The 25,892-nt window shown below is 42.9% G+C and overlaps 2 protein-coding genes and 1 long non-coding RNA gene across 3 annotated transcripts; all 3 read left to right on the top strand.

Moving 5' to 3' along the window:
* Positions 1-757: 757 nt before the first annotated feature.
* Positions 758-7,507, top strand: parm1 (prostate androgen-regulated mucin-like protein 1). The gene is made up of 4 exons (XM_062559001.1): positions 758-871; positions 2,192-3,001; positions 5,765-5,843; positions 5,962-7,507. Exons 1-4 carry the CDS (start codon positions 841-843, stop codon positions 6,065-6,067), a joined length of 1,026 nt encoding a protein of 341 aa, XP_062414985.1. The 5' UTR covers positions 758-840; the 3' UTR covers positions 6,068-7,507.
* Positions 7,508-9,902: 2,395 nt separating this feature from the next.
* LOC119226805 (uncharacterized) lies at positions 9,903-11,539 on the top strand. The gene is made up of 3 exons (XR_009942711.1): positions 9,903-10,033; positions 10,259-10,334; positions 10,693-11,539. It is a non-coding gene; the product is annotated as an uncharacterized LOC119226805 (long non-coding RNA).
* Positions 11,540-22,413: 10,874 nt separating this feature from the next.
* On the top strand, positions 22,414-25,606 carry LOC134107208 (uncharacterized). Its single transcript, XM_062558806.1, has 2 exons — positions 22,414-22,444; positions 22,486-25,606. Exon 2 carries the CDS (start codon positions 22,733-22,735, stop codon positions 24,677-24,679), a length of 1,947 nt encoding a protein of 648 aa, XP_062414790.1. The 5' UTR covers positions 22,414-22,444; positions 22,486-22,732; the 3' UTR covers positions 24,680-25,606.
* The last annotated feature ends 286 nt before the right edge of the window (positions 25,607-25,892 follow it).

Below are 25,892 nucleotides of genomic sequence, written 5' to 3'. Positions count from 1 at the left end.
CACACAACACAGGGCTGCATCCAGCACAAGAAGGCTGCGGTTTGGGGCAGTACAGAGTGATGAGGGTTGGACCACAAACCCTGCTAGCATGTAAGACAACTCTTCCATTTAATATGCGTTGTTTAATATATACAGGTGAAGCTCGAAAAATTAGAATATCGTGCAAAAGCTCATTACTTTCAGAAATTCAACTTAAAAGGTGAAACTAATATATTATATAGACTCATTACATGCAAAGTGAGATATTTCAAGCCTTTATTTGATATATTTTTTTGATTATGGCTATATATAAATATATAGTTTAACTGTAATTTACACATTGAACTAGGAAGCTATTCTTTCCAACTTATTTCCTTATATATTACATGGTATATAATTCGAATATTATTAATAAATATATTTAAATACAGATTTGTTTTGGAGATATTACACTGATGGGTGAGGAAAGGAATTAAACAGTATATAAATCCTGCAGTAAATCACAATTATAATCACGTAAAGGAATATTAGTGATACAATTTGGAATACTATTAAGCACCATAAGCTCATCAATACTTTCAGTGGCTTTCTGCTTCAACAAAAAGCTACTATAGTACTCAAAAGCCTTTGTAAAAAGAGGGACATGCAAAGGGGAATGCAATCTACAGTCTCGTCACTAGAACGGACCTCTTTTTTTCTTCTTGTGTGTGACTCATGTCGTCACGTAGCCTCGCCTCCGGGCTCTTGTAATAAGTCACCTCCTGTCACCGGCAGCCACCCACTCTAGACCTACGCACACAGAGAGCACAGCGCTGCAGCCACACACAGGTGTCAGTGGCCATTCAGTGAAAGGGGGACACGATGGGGGGCAGCCTGCAAGTTGTCCTATCATGTGAGTAAACACTAACATCAGTGCACGCTTTTTGATTCGATGACCAGAACTAAAAATCGGATTTCTCTTTGTCCTTTTTATGTACCAGACTTGGTTTCGTTTTGAGCAAGTCAGAATATGTGGAGGATCACGTCTAAAGTATTGAGATTATTTAATCAATTGTCAACAAAATTTGGCTGGGAATGCAGACATACCACATACATGTCCCTCTTACTATTTGCTTTGTAAACGTGTGGAAATCATTACAAAGTCCCTCCAATTATGATTTAAGTTGCTATTTACTGGTCAAGCAGGTCTCAAGACATATTCCTAAAATGAAAGATACAACACCTCTCAAGAACAGTCTATTTTTTGCTGGTTTAAAAAAAAAAACATACTTAAAACCTAATACAACGCAGGTAAAATCACAAGTTGGCTCTCTGTGATGAAGGTTAACGTTAAACGACGGAACACTTCTACGTCTCATTTGATTTGGTGATTTTGAAAAAGTACAATGAATACTTTCCACTCTTTCAACTTTGCGATCATTTAAACACATTTGTGTAAATGGACTTAACTTTAGCTGTTCACAATGTGGAGTTATGAACCCTGGGGGGAGTGATGGAGTTCTTAAATCACAGCATATTGTGTTGATTTGAATCAATGAATTTCCGTCAGAAAGTAATGGGGTAATTCATTTAGCAATTTTTTGTCTCTAATCTCTCTAAAAGACAGGGGCAGCTTGAATGTGTCATACCTGATCTTTGCCCACTTGACTTTTTATTGAAACACTGATAACAAAACGTTGCCTCGCCTGCTAAGGAATGACATGGTTCTCCGTGTTAAACTTGATTCGGCTATGACTTTTAACTGTCTTATTTGAGTTTAATTTGGGGAACTTTGTGTTAAGATATTTCAACAATTAGAACTTTAACAGACTGTTAGGGTAGGTACAGCCATTATTCAATATTTTTCTAAATTTGAAACAAATCCATGAAAAATCAACAATGTACTAGTTCATCACACAATACGTCATATTTTAAGTAATTTCCTGACTTTTTACAATTAGCAATCAAAAAGGAGGTATAGTGTATTTATTGGGGACTTCAGCTGTGGATTAATACAAATGTAGTGGCCTAGTGAATCTTTACATTGATGTTTTTTGACAGTAAGAAAAAAAACTATAATTTTCTGACGTGTTTTGTGATTGTACTTTATTTAGTGCACTTCATGGACACATCTATGATATAACATCATAATGTTCATCCAAGAAAACTGGCCCTAATGTGTAAAATATACACTGTGAGACTTACAATAATAGCTGTGCCTATATATCTGCAGGTCTACTGTTCTGTGGTGCAGCGATGCAGGCACAAGAATTGCCATCCAACAGAACAGAACCACTCACTCACCTAATGTCATTGAAGTCTCTGAACACCAGCAGCTCCCAGGCTACAACCTTAAGTTCATCAACTACACATCTGACTGTGTCACACCCCCCCAACACAACTCTGGCCCCGAAGAATACAACTTCCATCCAAAATACCATCAGCACTCTGCTAAGAAACACTTCAAATCCCACAATTTCATCAGAAACACAAACCAGCAGCAGTCCTATCACCAGTACCAGCACCAGTCCCAACACCAGCACCAATACCAGTTCTAGCAGCAGTACCAGCACCAATACCAGCACCAGCAGCCATCCCAGCACCAATAGCAATTCCACTAGTAGTCCCATCACCAATACCAGTACCAGCAGCCATCCCAGCACCAATAGCAATTCCACTAGTAGTCCCATCACCAATACCAGTACCAGCAGCAATAGCAATTCCACTAGTAGTCCCATCACCAATAGCAATACCACTAGTAGTCCCATCACCAATACCAGTACCAGCACCAGTACCAGCAGCAGTACAATCACCAATACCAGTACCAGCAGCCATCCCAGCACCAATAGCAATACCACTAGTAGTCCCAGTACCAATAGCAGTATTAGCACCAGTCCCAGTACCAGCACCAGTCTCCCCAGCACAGCACAAACTACCGGCTCCATCACCAACCAAAACACCGGAACTACTAGCAGCATCAGCACCAACACCACCAGCACCACCCTGGTACAAGAAGAACATAAGCCGGAGGCTCTTAGCTCAGGTAGGTCCTTTCCAACTTTCACACCAATCAATGTGCTAGATGTGTTAATTACAGCAGTACATTTCCAAGTCATCCAGTAGCACAAGGGGAGAAATGTCCATCTGATGTCAGAATGCATTATCTGGGGACCGTGGAGGTTTGTACCAAACAAATAAGGATAAACAACATCACAAATATATTTAACCCAGAACATTTAACATAATTCAACCTTTAGGGATCTCAAATAGATGTACAATAGTTCATGGCAATCCATCTCATGGTTACTGATGCTCTTTAACTTCTTAAACGTTGAACGCTGTTGTTAAAGAAACCACAAAAATGTTTTTAACTTTAAACTCAATTATTAAAAATAAAACTTGTTTTGCTTCACAGTAAAGTACAGAGTAAGTAGCAGGCTGTGTAGCTGATTTGCATTTTGAAAAGTGCTTTGGGTGCATTTCGTTAGTTGTTTGGAGATACAATTATAATGAATAATATCATAATTCAACATCTTATCATATCTATAACTGTTTTAGGCCCCAAAGCCCAGGGTGCCAATCCGTTGTTTGTAAATAATTATCTAATAGCAATACATATTGCCACTAAACTTCATGTCATCTCACACAAACACTTCCTGATGTAAAAGGTGCATTTCTCTTCATGTTGAAATAAAAGGAACCAGAGAACAAATCACGCCCTGAACAGACAGAAAACGATCATCCTCCTGTTTTACCCAAATAAGTGTTGATCCGTGGTTAATATTTTAACATCACACTAACATTCCAAAACTCCCTTGTTTACTTTGGAATGGAGTCTTCACTTGTTGAATGAGCTAAACTAAGGAAGATAAATGCCTTTCTGCCGGTTGTTTCATTCCATTATTCGCAAAGAAATGTCACTGCAGAGATGCGTTAAGTTCTCTCAGCTCTCAGGATCTCTTCATCCTTAATACAGTTATTGGCGCATGCTACTTTAACCGTTTAATCAGTAACTATCAAATCTGTTAATGCTGATCAGACTTTAATGGCGTGTCTCCAGGGGAATGTTTCTTTGCTAGGTGTCCAATTAAAAGTGTTAGGTCATCCGAGTCACCCAGTGGTCAGAGATATTTAATGAACTGAATGAGGAATTATCCATCTGCAGTAACCGGTTTTAGCAAAACCAAAGGTCCCAAATTCAAAGTTTCCATTTGATTTCCTATTACTGAGAGCAAATTAGACTGGTAACAGTTTCCATGGTCTAGTGCCGTTCCCTAGAGCGGAGACTTGTCAGGGACCAGGAACTAAATTTAGAACTTCCTCCAGTCCAGGGGACTTTGATCCCCTGACTTTTTTCTCTCGTGCCACACTGAGGTTAACATTTTCTTTTTTTTTTTAATATCTATGATACAACTATTGTTGGTTTTCATTTATTTTCTTGTAATTCTGGTGCAGATATCCCGTAACTTGCTATAATAAGAAAACTAGTTGTTGTTTTCATTACATTGGGCACAAATGCCAAATAGCTGCAGAATCAACAACATTCTGCTGTACTTGAGTGCTATTTGGCTAATGATACCATAGTTACACAACAAACATAAAGGTTCTACAATGTTAGAACACAACCAACTGAGCAATTGACAGCTGGTTTTTACATGTGTAATCATTATTTTTGTCCATTTTAATAGAGAGGTTTAAGGAAATCAAGGGAGTTAAAGATGGGGAATGAGCCTACCGAAGCATCTTTCTTGCTGTGTGCAGCAATTACACCACGGCCCCCACCCGGCTGCCAGTTATTTCACCGCGTTTATGCCCCGCTCCTTCAAGACCGATCCCGCCAACAGCAAAGTTCTTCAGCTCATATTTGTATTTTTTACGCAGTTGCATTTGTCTCCGTATCAGCACAAAATACGCGAGAATTGTCTAGAACAGACCTCTGTATTCCACTCCCCCCCCCCCCCTACACCTATCGTCAAGTGAGTTCAAGGATTGGATTGTTTTGTTCCATAAAGAGTTTGGGTTTGATTTGATGATATAAGGCATGCATCCAACAGAGCCCTACTGCTACTTCATTGTCGCTCAGGCAAGCAACTCAAACCTCAAACTAAGGGGGAGATGTTGGAGACAGATTGAGTCCTGCTTCCAGATAAGAGGAATGCATCGGGGAGTGAAAGCCATCGGTATTTATTTTCCTCGGCTGAGTTTACCGTCAGCGGGATTACTAATTGAAATCTGGGCTCAAAGGTCAGTGTGGTGCGCACATAAAGAAGTTATCTCCTGTTCATGATGTATTGTGTCAGGAGTAGGTTAGTCACACACAATGACCAGTACCGTGAAGCGTGTTTTGCTGTGCTTAGCAAGTATTATGGCTGAGTGCACGGCAACACACAATGGTCAGTCCATCAACCAACTGTTGTGCGATATCCATTGATTTCGGCTAGTTTATCTCCTGAATGTTCATCTACCACCACAAGTTTGACCTTGGAGCTTCGGTGTAGAACGTCTCAGCGACTGAATGATGGATTGGCGTGTCATTTAAATGAAGTTGTTCTTTTTATTAGAATGTATGTGTGTGTGTTTGGGATTTTGCATCGGATTTAACATCAAATAACACAACAGCCTTCATCCCTAAGGTTAAACACAGGAGCTGACCGAGATCTTTGCCGTGTTTTGCAATAAGCAGTATTGTGTAAAAGGTGGAAAGGAAGTAATATAGACAGCAACGTATGCAGAAGGTGCTTCATGAAAGTTTTTACAAAGCATGGCTCTTATGATACTTATCCCTCTTTGTTTTTTTTCTCTCTAGGAATCATCGCAGTTATTGTTTTTCTGTCCATAGCAGCTGGTGTACTAGGTTTGGTTGGTATTCACTGCCACAAGAGCCGGTGAGTCCAGAGCCAAAACCACTGCTACTATTTCACTATTACACATTTTTGTCAATGACATTCAAGTCATGACATTTTGTGGGAATGTAAATATGTCTCTACTTCCCCTCCATTCTAGACGTAGATCGTACGGCCAACTTCTGGACAACGAGCTGGACACTTTGGAGAACTTCAACAACCCGATGTATGACAATCGAACCTGCGACTCCTCAAGTGACTCCTGAACACCTCGGTCAGAGGATGGAGACGCTGTGATCAGAGAGCGCTCATATTTCACTGATATGACCTGCACCCTGTTGCTTTTTGGCATAGAAGCAAATCAGATGTTACTATTGATCTTTGTTAAAGTACCCTCATTTGTATTATTGCTATAGCTACATAGAAAGCCATGCATTTTGAAACAATGGATCTATGCAGACTAAAAGGTTGAATCACAGTGAATTCAAGCGTGGTCATCAGTATTGTCTGTGAAAGAGGAGGGAATTTGTAAACTCAGGACATCATGATGAATATTTTTTTTTCATACTTAATGTAGAAACGTCTTTCTTAATTAAACTGTGAAATGGTTTCTGTCTGAAAAGAAGATAAACTTTTAGATACAACCTGAATGTAACCAGAGTTCAAAGGTCAGACGGCACGCATCATCAGATGTCCTGGTTAAACATATTCTCTATATGTATTTATATCATAAATGTATATCATCGCCACAGCAGCCCTGCCATCATGATAACTTGTACTCTTCCTCTTTCTCAAACTGTTACTTATGACGTCCTCCTGCCCACGCTGTTTTTCTCTCGTCCTGCTTCAAACCACAGAAGCTTTTACGATCTGATTTGTAAAACCTTCTTTTTTTCTCCCACTTCGTTAAGCGTTAACTCTTGCACACCACACATGACACCACACATTTAGTTGACATATTAAAATAAGCTATTTATTGATGTCATTTGGCCACAACATCCATTCATGGCTGCATGTTGCTAAATCTATTGTACTGTGACTGGACATTCCTTGACTGATTAACTCAGTGAAGAAAGGGAAGAACCGGAGAGTGAGCAGTTCAACTCTCCTCCCTGTAATGTTTCAATATCAGGTTAAAAATTCTGCGATCAGATACTTCTCATTTACATTTAACATGTACATGTACATTTACACCATAAACTTTCATGTTTACTATCTCAGTGATGTGTGGTAGCATTAAAAAACAAGCAAATTATATAGAAATAAAACGTACAGCTGAGGTTTTTGTCAATAGTTAAGAACCTAGATGTTTGGTCATAATCCAATACCTGAGTATTACACTTGAATTAGGAATCGTACACAAAAAGGTTCCAGAAACATATCCATTGCATTTGGAACCCTGAACCACACAGGAAGCATTTATGAACAGCAATATACGTTATCTTTAGTTGGATCCCTTTAAAACACACAAACACATGGAGGTCATATATCTTACACACCGTATTTTTCCGCTCACACAGGAAACGTCTACGAGAACAGAAACTTCTGTGGTTTCATTTACATGGAAGAACCGTTGACACAATTTTATGTCTTTGACTTATGACTTTAAGACAACAATCTGTTTTAGGGTCTGATAAAATACTATTGCAATGCCTGTCTGATAAGCTCCAAAACTGAAGGAAGTATATAAGAGATAAGAGAGGATATATATATATATATATATATATATATATATATATATATATATATATATATATACACACAGCTCTTTCTCAGTAGGATGTTTGTGAATGTGCTGCTGCATGGTTTCGGCCACCAGGTGGTGCCTTTGATTGAGTCTAAGGGCGAGAGTCAAACAAACACTAATCAGATGTAAAGAAAACATTCCAGTAAGCCAACATTAAAATTGGAAATGTGGCTTTTTCGCTTAACCTCAGTTGGAAGCATCTTTTCCACATCTTAGTAAATCGATCTGTCATTGTTATATCAGAGGTCCAGGTTCCTTGTTCCTTACTGCAAGATGGCTTTGACATTTAAAGTATTTACCAGGAACAGAAACTTTCACCAAAACCTCAACCAAGTCTTTATTTGCCCTTATGCCTTGAGGCAGATTAGACGAGATAAATAGTGAGTCTGTTAATCAATAATCTGTTTCCATTTACAAGTTTATAGTTGATAGTGTGAAAATGAGAAAACCTCATGCAGATTTGTCTTCTCATATAGCACATCCTTTGACTGTTGGTCTACAACAATTAACAACAAAGATGTTGAGCGGCTCCATGTTGCCACATGCAGCAGGAAATGTTGTAAACTTTAAGAGAGACTTTACGGGTTAATTTACCGGGTTGCCAACAATCAGCCACGGCATATTTCATTTTAACTTTAGTTATTCTAATGAAAGCAAGAACAAGATGCCGTTAAAATAACAGGCAGCCTTTGTGAAACCAGAATTCCCAAATAGGAGAAGGCGCTGAGGGGGAGACCTTTACTGTAAAATCCTACATCCTCACCGTCAATTCTCTAATTGTCAAGGTTTTTAGGGCCTTTTTTCCAAAAGCTGTTGAGCCAGAGCAGAACTTTTCTGTGTTAGCCGACTGACTTCAAGAAGCGCTGACCTCTGCTTATCCTGACTAAAGGCTCCTTTGGTTGGATGACGGTGACATTTGAGCAGTCTGGGTTTTTCCCTTGAATTACTCTTGATGAAGATTAATCAATGTGGTTAGAACGGTAGAGCTGTTTTCCCAGTATACCTGACTGTGAGTGAGTACAGGATGTGCTGATGAACCACATGGCGTGTTGATATTGTCAGCTAACGTATTAGGATGCGTCAACTCGAAACCAGTCATCATTCTTTGGGTGTCTACCTCGTCTTGGCGCAAGATGAGAATGTATCGGGATTCACCCGCTGGGGTCGGCAGATGTCCTTTCAAAATGTCATAGCAACCCAACTTCTTGTCATCAGTCGGAGCGACACAACACTGGAATCTCTAAAGCGATGCCGCTAACATGGCAAAAAAATAAATCCTAAATTCCCAGAAGCATTGGGTTCTTTTTTTTTTTGTCTGAACAACAGTCCAAAACCCCAAGTGGATTTGGTTTGTTGTGCAGATCTGTTTCCTTAAAAGTGTAATTTGTAAACGTTAAATGAGGTGCTTTCACAAGCAGACGAGAGAGGAAGAGAGAGATGGGCGGGAGTTTCAGAGTGATGAGGTAACACGGTGGTGCTACACACACAGGCAGGTCTGATCAAAGTGTGGCTACACTCTGACTCTACTGAAACATTCCACTGACTGCACAACCTTGCATCAGCCAGTATGTTTGGTCGCGTTTCCATCATCTCAATCAGACATTTGTTTCTATTCGACATTTCTCAGTTACAACCGAAATAATGAGGAAGCCAATCCTGAATATGATGTCTATGAAGATGTGACAATATCCCACGTCTGTGAACATTGTGACACCTCGTTATGATATTACCTTTGAAGAAACGCCAGGAAAATGGAAGGTTGACTCAACTTTAGATTGCTCAACTGTCATCGCAGCATTAAGCAACAAAAGTGTGAGACATAGAAAGGGTTGACTCTACAATATGAACGTAATCATTGGCAATATCTACATTTATATACTGTTATATTTGAATTGTATTTTGGATTATTGTAGCTAGTAAGTACAGTGACCTAAGTTACTAACGGTGCTCCCTTTCATGTACAACACATCCTGGAATGACAATAACACCCAAAGTGAACTTCTCTACACATAGTATAACTCTGAGGCATTCCTGTATGTGCTGATCACAGCAAACCTTCAGGCTACACTATATTTACTTCAGTTCTTCAAATTATTTTGTACAGACACAAAAATAATGAGCGTGTTACCAAATAGTAAAATATATACACAAATTTTCCAAAAAATATAAATGAGTCATGAAAGCTGACAAATAACATTTCCGCTGATTCATGCATGCATTTAGGTGATGTTGTGGTAAACTTCTACGGCCTCACCCCTCCATTCCGGCCCCTGGCTACCCAGTGTTGCTCAATCATCCCCCCGGGCCTCCTGCTTGCCACAGCCTGGCCTGCCTCTCCGTCCTGGCAGCATAAATGAGCAGCAGCAGCAGCAGGTCTCACATGGAGGTCAGACATCGAGCCGCTCTGAGACAGACAGCGATCACAGGTGCCGGTTTTATCTTGGATTTTAGAGAAGTAAGAAAGAAGTAGTGTTACAGGCAACAGGTACGTTATTTATTTAGCTATATATTTCAAATTTAAATTGAATATGTCTGTTTCAATTTTTGTCTTTGCTTTCTGAATTTGTGAGAAAAGATGTTGTTAATGGATGGATTATTGGATTATTATTGTTGTTCAACAGTGTGAATCTGGTTATTATGCCTCTGATGAGTGCCTTGCTCCTGGTTGTTGAATGTGTTTTTGTTTGTGACTTCCCTCTTTCGCTGACAGGAACCAATCAGAGATGAAGTGTCTGACAACCGCCCTCTTCTTTGTTCTTTTGTCTACAATAGCATTCGCTAAGCCGGTGAGATAACCAAAAAGTTGAATCTCTCTTTCTCATACCGACTGGCTCGAAATTTCTCACTGCTGTGTTTGGCAACAGTCACTTTGACTGCAGTCAAACTGTAGTATTTTATCGAGATGAATATTTACAGACTGGTCAGGTGTAAATACGGAGACAATTCCCCTACCCTTCCCCTGCCCCCCTATACTAAAGGACAAACAACCTCCTGCATTGGCGCTGCACGTAAACCACGTGCTGCAGAGCCATCACATATAGACACGTTTAATCTGGTGGGCTTGAAAAGCCAACAAGAAATCAATGTTTTTATACGTCGGCCCTCAGAGTGTAACATCTCATTCATTGGACGGTTCCTCCACAGATGGGTCGGCGTCGACATCACGGTGCCAACCATGCTGACAATGACTTGACCCGGAGAGGTCCGAACCGGAATAGATTGGGCTCTTGGCGGCCTCGCGACTCGTCATCGGAGTCTTCTTCCAGCGAGTCCAGCGAATCCTCAGAAAGTCAATCTTCGGAGGAGTCTACCGAGGTCACAGCCACAAGAGTCACCACAACAGACGGGAGCACCTTCACTTCAGAACCAGACACAACGATTACAGATGACCGTGTGGATTCGTCAACTCCCCCGGCAGCAACCCCGGCCCCGCCCGTTCCCGGGACCTCACCCGGATGTGTGACTCAGTCTTTTACCACGGACATTGCAACTAATGTTCCCATCACAGAAATTAGAGGAGACAACTAACTAACCACTAGAGTTGAGCCGGATACTCGGCTGAAACGAGTATCCGGTACGGATAAAGCACTCTTTCCGAGTATGAGTATTATACGAGTAATACGAGTCAATATCTGTGCTCGGATTGAATAAAAGTCCTCACTGGGTAGCTGTCTGTGTCTGCGTTCTGTGATTGGCTGGTAGTCACAGCGCCCCTCCCCTACACACATACTGTTTATTGTGTTGCCGTGTCCCGCTCGGCTCACTCATACACAGAACTTCTCCCTCCCTCCCTCAGTCATCAGGTTCGCGGGTCTTTCCCGTTAAATTTAAAAGATTTCTTCGGCTTCAGGTTTATTTTTTTACTTCGGTTTGTTGTTCTTAACTAGTAGAGTTCAGGTAAACGTGGGGCTTGTTAAGACGCGGCGCTTAAGAATGCGACTATTAATATTACAAATTAAGACACACACACACTTCCCAGAGTTCTCAGAGTTTGTTTAACCTTGCAGGACAGTGAGGGTCAAATCAGTGACAATGAAAATAATAAAATTATAGTTTATTACAAAGGAAATGTTTACGCTTTTTTATTGTATGGAAAAATCCCTCTTAAAAAAACTGACCGCCATTACATTACATACAGGGGTCGCAGCGCACCACACTTTGGGAATCCCTGCTGTAGAGCATCAGTTAAAGCTGCTTGTGAACCGATCATCTCTTCCTTCTAGTTCAGTTATAGGAATCAAGGAAGATCAAGGAATGCTGTTTTAACCGCAGAAATGAGACAGTACACTGTCTTTTAAGTTCATGTATGTTTGGTCATATCACCTGTTTATCAAGCTCCCTGCGAAGGGTCAATTGCATGCTTTAAAAAGAGCATAATGGTTAAAGCCCCGCCGATTTCAAGACAACCCGACAACTTACGGGTTAAATCCTTCATACTTCCGGGTTAGGCCCCGCCCAATCCGGATACAGATAATGCTGTACTCGCTTATCTCTACATAATAGAGAAATGCAACACACACACTAACTGCATGCGCGCCAACTCACACACACATCCGAGCAGCAACAAGCTCTCATGGACATTGTAGCATGAGCAATGAGCAATTGGAAGCACAGCAAAAGCTTTCACTCAAACACGCATGTGCAAAGTTTTCAGGAAAATCATTAGAAAATAGGCCCACTACTATGGTGTAAGTTCAAGGGCTACATATTCTGTAGTATAAGAAAAAAGGTATTTTCCAGGTCAGAAATATAGTGGCAGACGTGTCTTCTCTTTTTCTAACATAATTGGTCCTATGACTCTTCTCAAAGTCCTCCAAACCAAAGTTTGGTTGTGTGAGGCCAGGATGACATTTGTTTTATTAGCGTGTGTGTTCCTGAGACAAATAGAAACACGGAGGCCTGTGGGGGGACAAGAGGAGTGGAGCCGGGAGGAGGCCTTCAAAAGATGGGATGGGGTTTGGATGGAGGAGAGGACAAGTGGAGATGGTGGATCCCTCTTCAACAGACAACAGGTCGTATGCAACACACAGTCATAGACTTATGGGAAACAGGAGAGATAATAAATTAACTTTAATGGTGGAGGATGTGAGGTAATATTTTTGTGTTATTCCGGAAGCATGCAAATCTGTTATTTTAACATTAAAGGATGAACAAATAAAATAAACTATACGTTTTTTATTAATAATGATGAAGTGATAAAAGGTCGCTATTAGCCGAATACCAGCACACAGGATATGTGTTGGTGCAATTAGTGATCATAGATCCAGAAAACAGGTTTTCAAACGAGACAACAATTGTTATTATCGAAGAGTTTAGTTCACCTTTTTAGTCAAAATGGATGAAAGCTGTTGGGATGAAGCCTGAGTGACTGATGTGAAAGAGTTTAACAACAAGCAATTTTGGTTTAACTATGAGGGGTAATTAATTAGTTACTTAATACATTTCTTTTAGCTTTTGTGTAACTCATCAATGTGTCTGAGAATAGGAATTGGTGACGTGCAGTGAAATGTTTTGAACTGGCTGCGGGCAGCCACTGGTAACCAGTAAACAGAACGGAGAAGTGGTGTGGGAGTATTTCGGAAGGTTGAAGACCAGTCGATCTGCTGCATTCTGGATGAGCTGCAGAGGTCGAATGGCGGTAGCAGGGAGACCTGCCAGGAGAGAGTATATAATAAAGCAGTGTTGAAACTTCAACAAGTCTCTCCGGATTTAAATGCAGCTTTAACTCATGAAGCTCTGACTTCACTTGAAAGATTACAGGGAGGATCATAAACAAACCGTTAATCAGACAGCAGCTAGCAATCCTACACGAAATCATAATGTTATTAATAGTCAGTCAAAACTCTACATAACGTTATTATAGTAAAGTTAAACTTACAATTGTTATTTATTCATAATTTACATTTAAAAAACAACATAAGCACTCGCACTATAACACACACTCACGTGAGTCGGCCATTGACACACACACACACGCACCCGCACCACACCCTCAACTTTAGTCCCTCACGGTCCGTACTGGGACCGGTCAGCAGTACTGGGTGTGCTGGTCTCCTTACCTGTTCAGGTAAGTCCTTCTGCGTCACTCACACCTTTCCAGAGTTATCGGGCTGCTGCATTCAGGGCCCGTGGGAAAGAATGAATGTGTTGCTTTCCGGATGATTGACGTGTAATTATCCTGATGGCCGACGTGTGGTTACAATTAAATTACACTGCAAATTTGAAATGTGTGATTAACAAAATTGCGTTGCCTTTGAGGAACCGAGGTGGCCTCACTTCAATCATCAGGTTAAATTAAAATGGCCAAAAAGACATTAGTGCCAACAAGTGGCTTTGGAGCAAGTAGCATAAGACCCGGAAAAAAAGCTCTGCACCGTAGTGAGGGTCAGAGGGCCAAGAAATACCAGGCCACACAAATAAGTGCAAAAACACAAGCACATGGCAAAACCATAAGAAACAGAACGGGGAATGACATCAACATGAGGAGAGAATATCAGACGGCAGTCCTCACAGTGTCAGTCGTTTGGATCCAATAACCTTCTTTTTGTTTCTTCATTGTATTTATCCTTCTTTGGCTACAATAAAACATTTGAATTAGCGCGTCATGTATGTCAGGTCAAAAGAAAGAACAAAAATAAAATAAAAAACAACCCTCAAGAATCACTTCAATGCTCTTCTATGGTTTTAATTTGACTGAAAAATACAGTTCTCTTTTCAATTTGCACTCTGAGTGAAGTCTTTATTATTTAACTGACTTCCGACCTTCAGTAAAGGAAACATCTCTCCGGTCTCCGCTGGTCCTTGCTTCCTTCTTTAAAAACAAGACGACGTTCCATCACAGATAAGAGATCTGACCTGAACCCGAGCATCTTGGTGTGTGGTGGCCTCCATCATGGTTCATGGTCTTACTGTGTGGTTCCAAAAAGGCTTTCAGAATACTAATTCAACATGAATTCCTTTTTCAAAGGAAGGTATTTGTAGCGTTAGACATCCCATCATTGTTAGCACATGTTCTAATGTGACATCACTGCATAGACTATTTAACATGGCTTTTTTACTCATATTATCAAATATTCTCAACAGTATTTAAATCACACATATTAGCAAATTTGCATATATATATAATCGTATATATTGCATTTGATGTGGTTGGGCGGGGGACGGTACACCACAAGGCTGAAATACACAATTTATATCAACCAACTATCCAACCTGCATGCGTTAGAACGGAGGGAGGAGGAGGACATGCACAGGGTTAACCCCACACCTCCATCAGAAGGTGAATTGGATTTGTATTAACTGCCTCAATAGTGCTTCTACTAATTGTCATAAAAGTAGGCCAAGAGTGAGGTTCACTTTACATGGGGGACATAAAAAAGGTCTCTTGGCTCTGTGCTCTAAATCAACAGAGAAGTTGGTCAGTCAAATCTAAAGAGTTTTTTTTTAACCTTTTATTCAAAGCAACTTCTGGCGAAAAGAAATCTGCTTTAATCCCTGAAAGGCCTCTTGTTTACATGACATTTAAATGTTGTGTACTGCAGCAGAGTAGAGAGTTATGTATTTTTTCCTCCGCGTCAACCATGGAAGACAAAGGGAGAGCGGGAGGAATCGTGGGTGATAGAAACGGAGAGTTAGCACTCACGTCTCTTAAACGTGTCAAATCATCAAATGGACTCCTCACTTTTTCATCTATGTCTGAGACTGCTATTGAAGTTGCAACTTCCGCGTTTGATGCGAGTTCTACTGCAGATTTGATAGACAATGTCCTGATTACATCCCCCACAGCTCCACCAACCTGCCCCAGACCACCACCCCACCTCTCCCACCAGCAACGACCCTCTCCATTCTGAAGAGGGTCCAGAATGTGGCTCTGAAGTGCTAAACTACAACGGAAAATAAGAAAGCACAACGACAACTAGAAAAACGCAACAACATTAACTTCTTACGGAAAGGGTAGGGCCTATCTAGCAGAAGACGGACCCTTCTGATTGGACAGACAGACTGACTGTCCTTTAACAGTAAATGAGTAGTAGAAAAAAAAAACTAAAGGCTAAAAGACAGCGCCCCGAAACAATATGAGTGACTCACAGAGTGGTGATACAGGTGCAACAAATACTAATAAATGTATTTACAACACTTACAAAACACTAGTAGGACACTTGTAAGAAACTCGTAAAACATCGACATCTCTCCTGTGGCTTTCTGCTGCGCTCCCCCCCTCACAGGCTTTTTCTTGATTACCGTAATGTAATCAATAATGAAAGCAGCATTCTCAGCTTTCAGAATCCGTTGGAATTACGTAGATTGTGCAAATAGTTAAGGGGTTACAGTAATTTAAATCCTTCATCCTTTCCAGAGGGCTAAAAGAGTCTGTCAGTCTGTCCAATCAGAAGGGTCCGTCCTCCGCTAGATAGGCTCTACCCTTTACGTAAGAAGTTAATGTCGTTGTGTTGTGGACTTCAGCTCTGCCTTCAACACCATCATCCCGTCTCTGCTGCAGGACAAAGTCAGCTGCACGTGCCCGACTACACCTGCAAGTGGATCACTGACTTCCTGTCTGACAGGAAGCATCAGGCTCCATCATCACCCAGGACATTAAGTGGGAGCTGAACATCAGCTCCATCACCAAGAAGGCCCAGCAGAGGTTGTTCTTCCTGAGGCAGCTGAAGAATTTCAACTTGCCAAAGACTATGATGGTGCACTTCTACACGGCCATCATTGAGTCCATCCTCTGCTCCTCCATCACCGTGTGGTACGCTGCAGCCTGCCCTTGTCCTTGGCTGTGGCTGCACAGCGTGTCATCTGCTCTGCAGAGAGGGTGATTGGCTGCAATCTGCCATCTCTTCAAGACTTGTTCACTTCCAGAACGTTGAAGCGGGCCAGAAAGATTGTATCCAACCCCTCTCACCCCGGTAACAGAGGCTTGTTTCACAAACATAAATACATCATGATGAACACTGATAGTCAAATAATTGTTCCCAAAATTTTGCATGAGCTGCACATCCACAGTCAGCAGCTGTCACAGAGGACCAGAGAAGAGACGAGGATGGACAAACTCGTTCTGAGCATCTTCGTCCTGTCAGGTAAGACTTATATTATAATATGGTATTTTACATTCCCCATCTTCATCCTTTTTAATAAGATATAAAATTATATTTTTTATAGTGAGTTAAGTTATTAATACAATACCTGATAAATATTCTCTGTCAGCCCAGGAATTCAAAAATAACGTTATAACATTGTTAAATAAGTTCTCCCTGTTACATTTCTCTTTCTACCCTTCAATGTAGAATACCCTTCAATGTAGAATAACATCTATTTGTTATTATTTATTTAAACCTTGATTAAACCGGGAAAGTCCCATTGAGATTAAAAATCTAATTTCCTAACTTTCAATTTGCATAAATAATTAATACAAAACATGATAAATATATCTTTGTTCCCCAGGGGTTCACATTGAACGTGATAACATTGTTAAATAGGTTCTCCCTGTAGCATTCCTCTTCCTCTGGTTTCTTACTTCAATGTAGAATAATAATTTGCATGAATGATTCATGTAAAACATAATAAATATTCAGTTTTTTTGCCACAGGGCTGTGTGCCGTCTCATCCCACCGTCCTAAACGTCGCTATGATGTTGTTTACGAACTAAAAAACATGACTGAAGCACAGCGTCACTGCAGAGAGAAGTACACCGACCTGGTGACTGTCCGCCACTCGGAGGACGTGAAGACACTCAACCAGATGGTGGACTCAAGCAAGATGGCTGCCTACAACCATGTGAGTGTTCTGAGGTCAGGGACAGAAGGTCTGAAGGTGCGCAGAGGAGGTGTACTGGAGTGTGTACTTGAGTATAATGAATTCATTTCCTTCTCATCATACGTTTCAGAGGGTTATCGATGTGACAGAGTAAGATTTTTACAAAATATACTGCAAATCTGTACTTGATATCCACAGATGTAATGCCTCATAAAACAATGATCCCTTATTCCATGTAAAGATAGTTGCACGTTAAGAGACGCTCCATTATGAACATGAGGAGCTATTACAGAGTCGTTCTTCTGTCCATCTTCATATCAGCGCCTCAGTCCACTGACTGGAAAAACTGGGGAAAGGTGTTGTAAATCAGACTGATCAACACTATAAACTGTAGATGAGAGTCCTGCTGTCACAATGAAACATTGCTTCTAGGTAGCCTGGATAGGACTGTATGCTGATGTGGACAGCTGGAGGTGGTCACTGTCAAACCAGATTTTCTACAAACCCGGGGAGGCAGAGTTCAGACGATGGGGGCCTGGAGAAGGGTCCAACTATGAATACTGCACAGCTATGTATTCAAATGGATACTGGATGGACTTCACTTGTAAATTTGTAATGTGGTCCATCTGCTTCGACGCTCGAGGTGAGAACATTAAAGCTACATGGAGAAACTGGATGGGAGATGGTGGCGCATGGAGTAGTGCATTGCGCTGGGGGCCGCAAGGTTGGTGGTTCAAATCCCGGCTGCCCCATGTGCCATGTTGAAGTGTCCCTGAGCAAGACACCTAACCCCTAATTGCTCCCCAGGCAAAAATGTAATGCATGGGTTATTATGCAATGTAGTGGGTCGTGGGCCTTTGCATGGGAAAATAAATAAAATAAAAATCATCATGTTATTTTATTTTGAAGGAACTTTTGGTTAATGCAGCGGAGTTTCGTCTTTTTTTACGGCTCGTCCGTCCATGTTTTCCGTCACCGCGGCAATTAGAACGTGGAAGCACCGCAACCCCCCCCCCCCCCCCCCCCGCCCCGTCAACACCGCTAGCGAACGCGTAAGCACTCCCCGTTGACCGATCGAATTGGGTCGCGGCTTGTCATTAAGTTCACAAGTTGAGAACCACTGCTCTAGAAAACCTCTTCTTACTGCAGATGGTTCTGTTTCATTGCTGCCCTCTTCACAGCGTTCACACGATAGGGATGCTGCTTGATCGGAGCGGCATCACTTTCGTACGAAACTGAGATTGGTTCATATGGACTGGTATGGGTCTGTGTTGTCTGTTGTCACAGTTCTTCTCTCTGGTTTCTTCTCAGGTCTGAGTGAGAAATTTATCCTCATTGACATCCCCATGAACTGGACTCAAGCCCAGACCTACTGCAGAGACCACCATACAGACCTTGCCATTGTAAGGAACCTGGCAGAGAACCAAAAAGTACAGAGTCTGGTTCCCAGCGGATCAACAGTCAGGATCGGTCTTTTCAGAGATGGATGGAAGTGGTCTGATGGGACTGACTCTTCATTTACAAACTGGAAAAATGGTGAACCAAAGCTCTCTAATGAGATTTGTGCGGCAGCAAATTTCAGTGCCAATGGACAATGGCAGGTGTCCTTCTGTCAGGACATGAGACCCTTCATCTGCTACACTGGTAAGATACCATTCACTTATTCTGTACATATTGATTTCGGTTTAATGAACATGTTTTTTTCTGATATTTGTGTTAAAGATTTAAGGGTGCAACAATATTTTGACTGATGAAGTTTCCTTGACTTTTTAGATGTGCCTGTTTCAAAGCGAGGCTGCAGAGCAGCTCCTCTGTGGACCTCAATGACCAGAAGGTGATGGATGACATGTTGGAGAAGGTACTTTCTTGTGTGTCCAAACAAAAGCTGTTAAAGAGGGAACCAGAGTGGTTGTGAACCATAGCTTCCACTATTCCAGTGTTCATTCCACATCCAGTGAGAGACAGGATGTGAATGAACAGCAGCATAATGAAGAGTTCTTCTGTTTGTGTGTCTCAGCTCAAACTGAGGCTGAAGGACCAGGGGATGGACAACCACGTCCAACTGAGCTGGAAGAAGCAGCCGGATGGAAAAGTCTTCCACAAGGAGGAGAAGAAGACAAAAGAGACGTGTGCAGAGAAAGATGAGCTTTAATGTTGCTTCCGTCCTCTGGGGTCAGAGGCTTCCTTTGTCCTCCTCTTCTTCTTCCTCTTACTTCTTCAAAGGTTATTAAAAGCACAGTAAACAGCCAGAAACAGGACCCTGGGTTCTTTACAGACGTCTAGATGGAACCCTCGGCTACGAGTGTAACATCTGTTAATTGTTCACGTTTCCTTTTTCTGTTTCACCTGCCCCTGGTTTTACCTCCCAACCCCACATATCTGCTCCCCTGTCCTCTTTGTCTTACTCTGTGTCCTCATCGCTCAAAGTTCTGACCAGTTTTTTCTTCGGTGGTTTATGACGCTTCGCTACTCACAGCTTCAGCCATAATGATCTAATAAATTAAAGCTCTATAAATAGTTTTTCTTTCTCATTGTTTTGAGCATCAAGAACAAAACCATTGGACAAAAAGGGAATAAACCTTAGGGAGAAGCTCAGAGGAGGACCCTCCACCCCACCCTCAGACAGTTTGGTTATATCTACACAATGACCACTACCACACGATACTAAATAAAACAGCCTTTTTTGGGGCTTCATATGTGTGTCAGTATTGCTACGAGACATATGAGATACGGATGTACCACAACTGTGCAACGTCTGTTATACAACAGAGTGTCGAACACGCGCAACCAAGACACAGAAATGCGACGACTGTAAACGCATGTGTAAATCAAAATATTGTTTTTCGATCAACACAAGCATCCAGAAGCAGTACACTCCGTCGTACCATCCACAACTATGAAATATTGCGAGGCCTGTGGAAAAACATACTATGCCGGTAAAAAAAAAAACACACGTGCAAATTGAGCGTGTTTACACTGCGGGGCGCACCTGAAGTACAATACTTCAAACAAAAAAATACTTAAAATACTTAAAAGTAAAATTACAGGTAATCAGGTACGTTGATGAAGGGCTCAGAGAAGATATGATTTAGAGCAATGTCAGACACATGCCTAAAAAAATGCTGAATTTTAAACCACTCGAAATATTTCATATCCTGGACGGGCGCGATTATCTTTTGATGTGGGCGATCTGAAACAACTGGTTACCTTGGGTGTGTCGTAGAACACTTCCAGACAAATCGGTTCTAAATTGCCACCTAATTAAACTTGACAAGCAGCGTCCCTATAAAATCACCATGAGGCTGTACATTCAATCTTTGCGAACAAGAGAAGAAATGGACCCACAAAAAGTCCAGGAATGGAGGGACTACAAGCTGAGCAGCACTTTTCCTGCACATTTCAGCAAGAATGACAGTTATGTTCTCAAACGGCGTGCAGAGAGTTACCAACTGATAAGTAAGTAACTTAAGTAGTGCTATTTTATGATAGCAACTACTTATAGCACTTTGCAGTTTGGCTTTCTTGATGGAATTGTACTTTCCTAATTTTTGTTCTGAGTCTGTCTCCTTTGGGTTGAATGCCCTTATTGTAAGTCGCTTTGGATAAAAGCAAGCGCTAAATGAAATGTTAAACTAAGTTTAATAACACAAGCGTATCTTTTCCAAACTGAATGTTTGATTCATAGACGGTGAACTATATTATGAGTGCCGCAGAAAACAAGACGCGCAGCGGCATGTGGGATGTGGGGTTCTCTGTGTGTGTCTTCTTGTATTTACTTTTTAGCTTGTAGAATAGATGTCCGCTTGTAGGACAGATGGCGTGACCGGATCGGTCCTTATAAGGCAGACAATGTGAATGGTGGAAAAGAGAGCACAGGAAAAATGAAGATAAAATTGTATCTGAGATAACACACCTGCGACCGAAGGGAGAGCCAGTTTGAACCCATTTTCAGGGCAAGGCCGAAGGCTGCAGGAGAGAGTACCAGACACTCATTGTTCGGGGAAGGCGTTTGTTACAGAAGGATGAACTGAGTTGAACCAACGTTCAAGGGCACCAGAGGGATTAAAACAGGTCAGTGTCAGAAGGCAGGCGGACTTTGGAAGGGATCTGCTTGCGATACGTATTTCATTGTCTCCAGATATATCTGCGGAGAATTGCTCATGTACAACTTTTTCTCTTCTAAATAAATGTTAAACTTTTTAACTAATTTCCTGCAGTGGATTCTTCTATCAACCAACTCGGGTGGATAAGGAATATCCTAACAATTTTGGGGGCTCGTCCGGGATAGGAGTTTTCCTGCAGGGGGAATTCGGTCCAAGAGCTTTCACCTGCTGAACACTGCGTACTCCCAGGCCGGCCTCAAAACAAGGTAAGCAGAAACCTGTTACTAATTCTGCATATTGATTAATCTAAAATAAGGAGTACGCTGTGGATTGGTGGTGAAGGAACCAAATTGATACATGAGCAATTCGCTAAAGTTAATATTAAGGAAACCGGTAAAAGTGCACAACAATAGTACCGGCGAGTACTATTGGGTTTAGTAGGTACCGGCGAGTACCAAGGGATCTTCTATCCGACACAAATTAAAGGATCAGGGATCCTATTGGGTTTAGTAGGTACCGGCGAGTACTATTGGGTTTGGTGGGTACCGGCGAGTACCAAGGGATCAATGATCTGACACAAATAAAAGGATTTTGAATCCTAGTCTTTGGTTTGGCAACCCCATCAGTTCCTGACGAGGGCTGAAGTCGCTAGGTGAGTGTCCTGGGGATTTGAGGACCCCCGAAAACTGGTCTTTGGTTTGGCAACCCCATCAGACCCTGACGAGGGCTGAAGTCGCTAGGTGAGTGTCCTGGGGATTTGAGGACCCCCGAAAACTGGTCTTTGGTTTGGCAACCCCATCAGACCCTGACGAGGGCTGAAGTAGCTAGGTTGGAGTCCTGGGGATTTGAGGACCCCCGAATCCCAGGGTTGGAGTCCCTAGGAGTAAAAGCTCCTTAAATCCTGGGCTGCAGTCTCTGAGCAGCTCGTGTGTGTGTGTGTGTGTGTGTGTGTGTGGGTGCAAGCAAGCAGGAGAGTGAAGAAAAAAAAAAAAAAAAAAAAAGAGGGGAAACTGAGAACATAGACGGTCCGAGAGGTTAATATAAACTTTCGGTGTAATACATTGATGACCGAGAGGTTAACATAAACTTTCGGTGTAATACATTGATTCTCGGAAGGTTAAGATAAACTTCCGTTATAATGCATTGATTTCGAAGGGTTAAAATAAACCTTCGTTAGAATAAAAGAATTCTGGAAGTATAACATAAGTTCTCAGAACAAACGGGGAAGCTTGCTGGAGCTGCGGAGAACATTTACTGTGTCACACTGAGGTGACCAGCTGTCCGAGCGGGTTAAAGCGATATAACTGGGAACTGTTGTTGGAATGGAAGATGAATATGATCGGGAAACTGTTGACGGCGGCTGGGGGCCAGCGCCGGGGTATCGATGGAAAATAATAAACGACCAGCTGAGGCTGTTGTTGGTGGCGGTGGGTGGAGAGACCACCGGGAAAAAGAAGCATGAGGCTGTGGAGCGCACGGAACGCGCGGTGAGAAAGTTGTTAGAAAAGAAAGGCGTTAGTTTGGCAGACAGGCTGTCACTGGCGCAGATTTTGTGGGAGAAGGAGAGAGATTGTAGAGAAGAAAAGAAGGAGCTTGAGTCGAAACGCGAGAAGGCGAGTGTGTTGAAAAAAGGAAAACTTCGTAAAGAGATGGAGGATGTGGAGGACATGAGGTCCGCATTGTTTTCGTACTGGATAAAAAGTAAAGCCGTGGGGAGAAATAACCAGGAACGGTGTAATGAGGAAAGACCACCGGCATACGATGTTGAAATAAACGGTGTGAATTCGGCTTCTGCACCTGCTGGGTTGTATCCTGTATTAAATATAACGGGGGGAGAGTTGGAAGTTGAAGAAAGTGTACCACTGCGGGGTTGTCGGGGCAACGAGGTAACGGGGGAAAGCCGGCCTTTCGAAGCGCGTCAAAATCGGGAGGGGTTTAAAGAATGGACGGACTCACGCACTCCGGGGAGAAGGGACAGCTCAGAAGTGCAGCGGAGAAATAAGGCGGATAAGGGAAAGTATTTAGCCGGGGCGAATGAGCGGGTGAAAACACAATTGAGATACGGGGAATCACCAGACATGGGGGAGAGAGGAAAAAAAGGCTCTGCCTCGGCTCAGGAGGAGCAAAACGGGGAATGCGGGGATAACAGCGACCCAGAGATTCACGGGGAACCGGGAAAAATGTATCCGTTATTCATGTCTTCTCGAGGTGTTAATAAATACAAGCCGTGGTCGCTGGGAGACGTGTCTGCTCTAGTCGCGCAAATGCCTGCACCATCTGAAGGGGGAGATAAGTGGCTAAAACAACTCGATACGCTTACTAACGGACACACGCTCGCGCTCGGCGACTTTAGGGCTGTAGCAGCCAGATGCATGACCGCACATGATTTAGCGGACGTGGAAAACAGAGCGGGGGTGACCCGACAAGCCGATGACGACAGATTTTTGTATTTCGCGACGGAGATCGGGGACGCAATGCGCGAGAAATGGCCACTTCTAATGTCGACTAAAATACCGAAATTACCATGGGACGCGAAGAAAACCCCGCGCGCGTATTTGGACGAATGTAAAGAGACCTGGGTAAAAAGCACTAGCCATCATCCGGGAACGGAGGGCATACAGAGAGAATGGTTCAGACAGGCGGTGCTGGAGGGAGTACCAGAGGGGGTAAAAGCTAAAATGATCACTAATCCAGACTTGCCAGGAAGTGAATCTGCTGTGTGGGAAAGACATTTACTGCACCATTTACAGGACGCGACTGAGGGAGCGACAGGGGAAGAGAAGCAGCTAAAAGAATTACAGGCTCAGCTTCTTAGGCTTCAGCTCACTAAGGTCAAACAGGAAGTGAGCGAAAAGAAGCAGAAAGGGAAAGACGAGCGACAGATGACAGTCCAGGCTGCCCCAGCTGAAGGTAACGCCCCAGATTTGTATCCACTCCCACCATGGGAGGAGACGTCGTATGGGACAGCCCAGGGGTGGGGCCCAAACCGAGGGGGAGGTTACAGAAGTAATTACAGGGGTGGCGCTGGTCGGAGAGGATCATACGGTGGGGGAGGAGAAAGAGGCGGCTACCAAGGGAGAGACGCTTGTTTCAACTGTGGTATGGAGGGGCACTGGCGCATGGAGTGTCCTAGCAAAAAGAAGAGACAGGGGAGGGGCAGGGGTGTCCCGTCTCGGGGGGCTTGGGCCCCCAATCCACATGCTGCGCCACCTAGGGGACAATACCCTGCACTGGAGGACTGGGGCTATGAGGCGGATGCCTCTCAGTGACACACCCCGATGTGAGACACCCCGACAGCAGGGGCAGGGCAGACCCCATGCTGTCACTCACGGTACTGCAACAACAACTGCCGTTTCTCGTTGACACTGGGGCCACATACTCCACCATACAAGCAGCGGGCTCGTCTGCTATGTCCAAAGACAGTGTCAGCGTTATGGGATTCTCCGGGGTGTCACAGAAACTGCCTATAACAGTCCCCCTACCGGTGAAAGTGGGAAATCAGACATTGACTCACTCTTTTGTTGTCTCACCTCAAGTTCCAGTGAATCTTATGGGAAGGGATCTTCTCATCAAGACAGGGGCTTCAATCTTGTGCGGCCCGGACGGACTGAGTGTCACATTGCTGGATGGAACTGTGTTGCATTGCAATGACAATGGAAAGACTAATGGCCAGTGGGTGATGCAGCCACTGCAACAACAACAGTGCGCAGACATTTACTGGGGCCTCCTAAAGCCTGAGTGTCCTGACATCCCAGGGGTGATGGCTCTTTACCAAAAGTGGAAGCCTTGGATAACTCTTCTTGATCCGTATGTTTCTCCTCCTGACCCGCCTCATGTAACATTGTTCTATGATAGACAAGGGGATGATTGCTACTGGGATGAATTTATGGGGCACTTAGAGAGCACTGAGTGGGAGGTGACGTCCCAAAACCTCTATGTGGGCCCAGAAGGGGTAGCCGCAGCTGTTGTCCTCTCTCCTGATCAATTGAAATGGTATTTAATGAGCCAAGAGGCGGTGCCACATGTATCGCTGGCTCTGCATCCCAAACATCAGGCTAAAGACTTGGGTCCAATGACTAAACGAGCAGTGCTGCTAGATGACTGGGTGTGCACTCAACTGCCTGATGTTTGTTTTTCTCCTTCCGCTAAGATGTACAGAATCTCAGGGAAAGCGACTAACACTGTCATTTTAACGCACGAACAGGTGTCCAGAGACCACGGAAGGGAGAAGACCGACCATCCCCACACAGCTATCCTTCTTGAGAAACTTCCAGACTACCTCTGGTCTGAAGGCCCGACTGACGTAGGTTTTTGTAACACATGTAAACCAGTAACGTTTGAAATTCAAAAGCGACCCCCCATTTGGCAGTCCCAATACCCTCACAAGCCAGCCGCGGCAGAGGGGATCAGGGACACTATAGAGGGACTCATTAAGTCAGGAGTACTGGAGCCCTCTCAGTCCGCCTGGAACACGCCCATTCT

This window comes from Pungitius pungitius, chromosome 18 (assembly GCF_949316345.1).
Source record: "Pungitius pungitius chromosome 18, fPunPun2.1, whole genome shotgun sequence".
Lineage (NCBI taxonomy): Eukaryota > Metazoa > Chordata > Actinopteri > Perciformes > Gasterosteidae > Pungitius > Pungitius pungitius.
The sequence above is the reverse complement of the archived record's forward strand: the minus strand, read 5'-3'. Positions and strand labels throughout refer to the sequence as shown.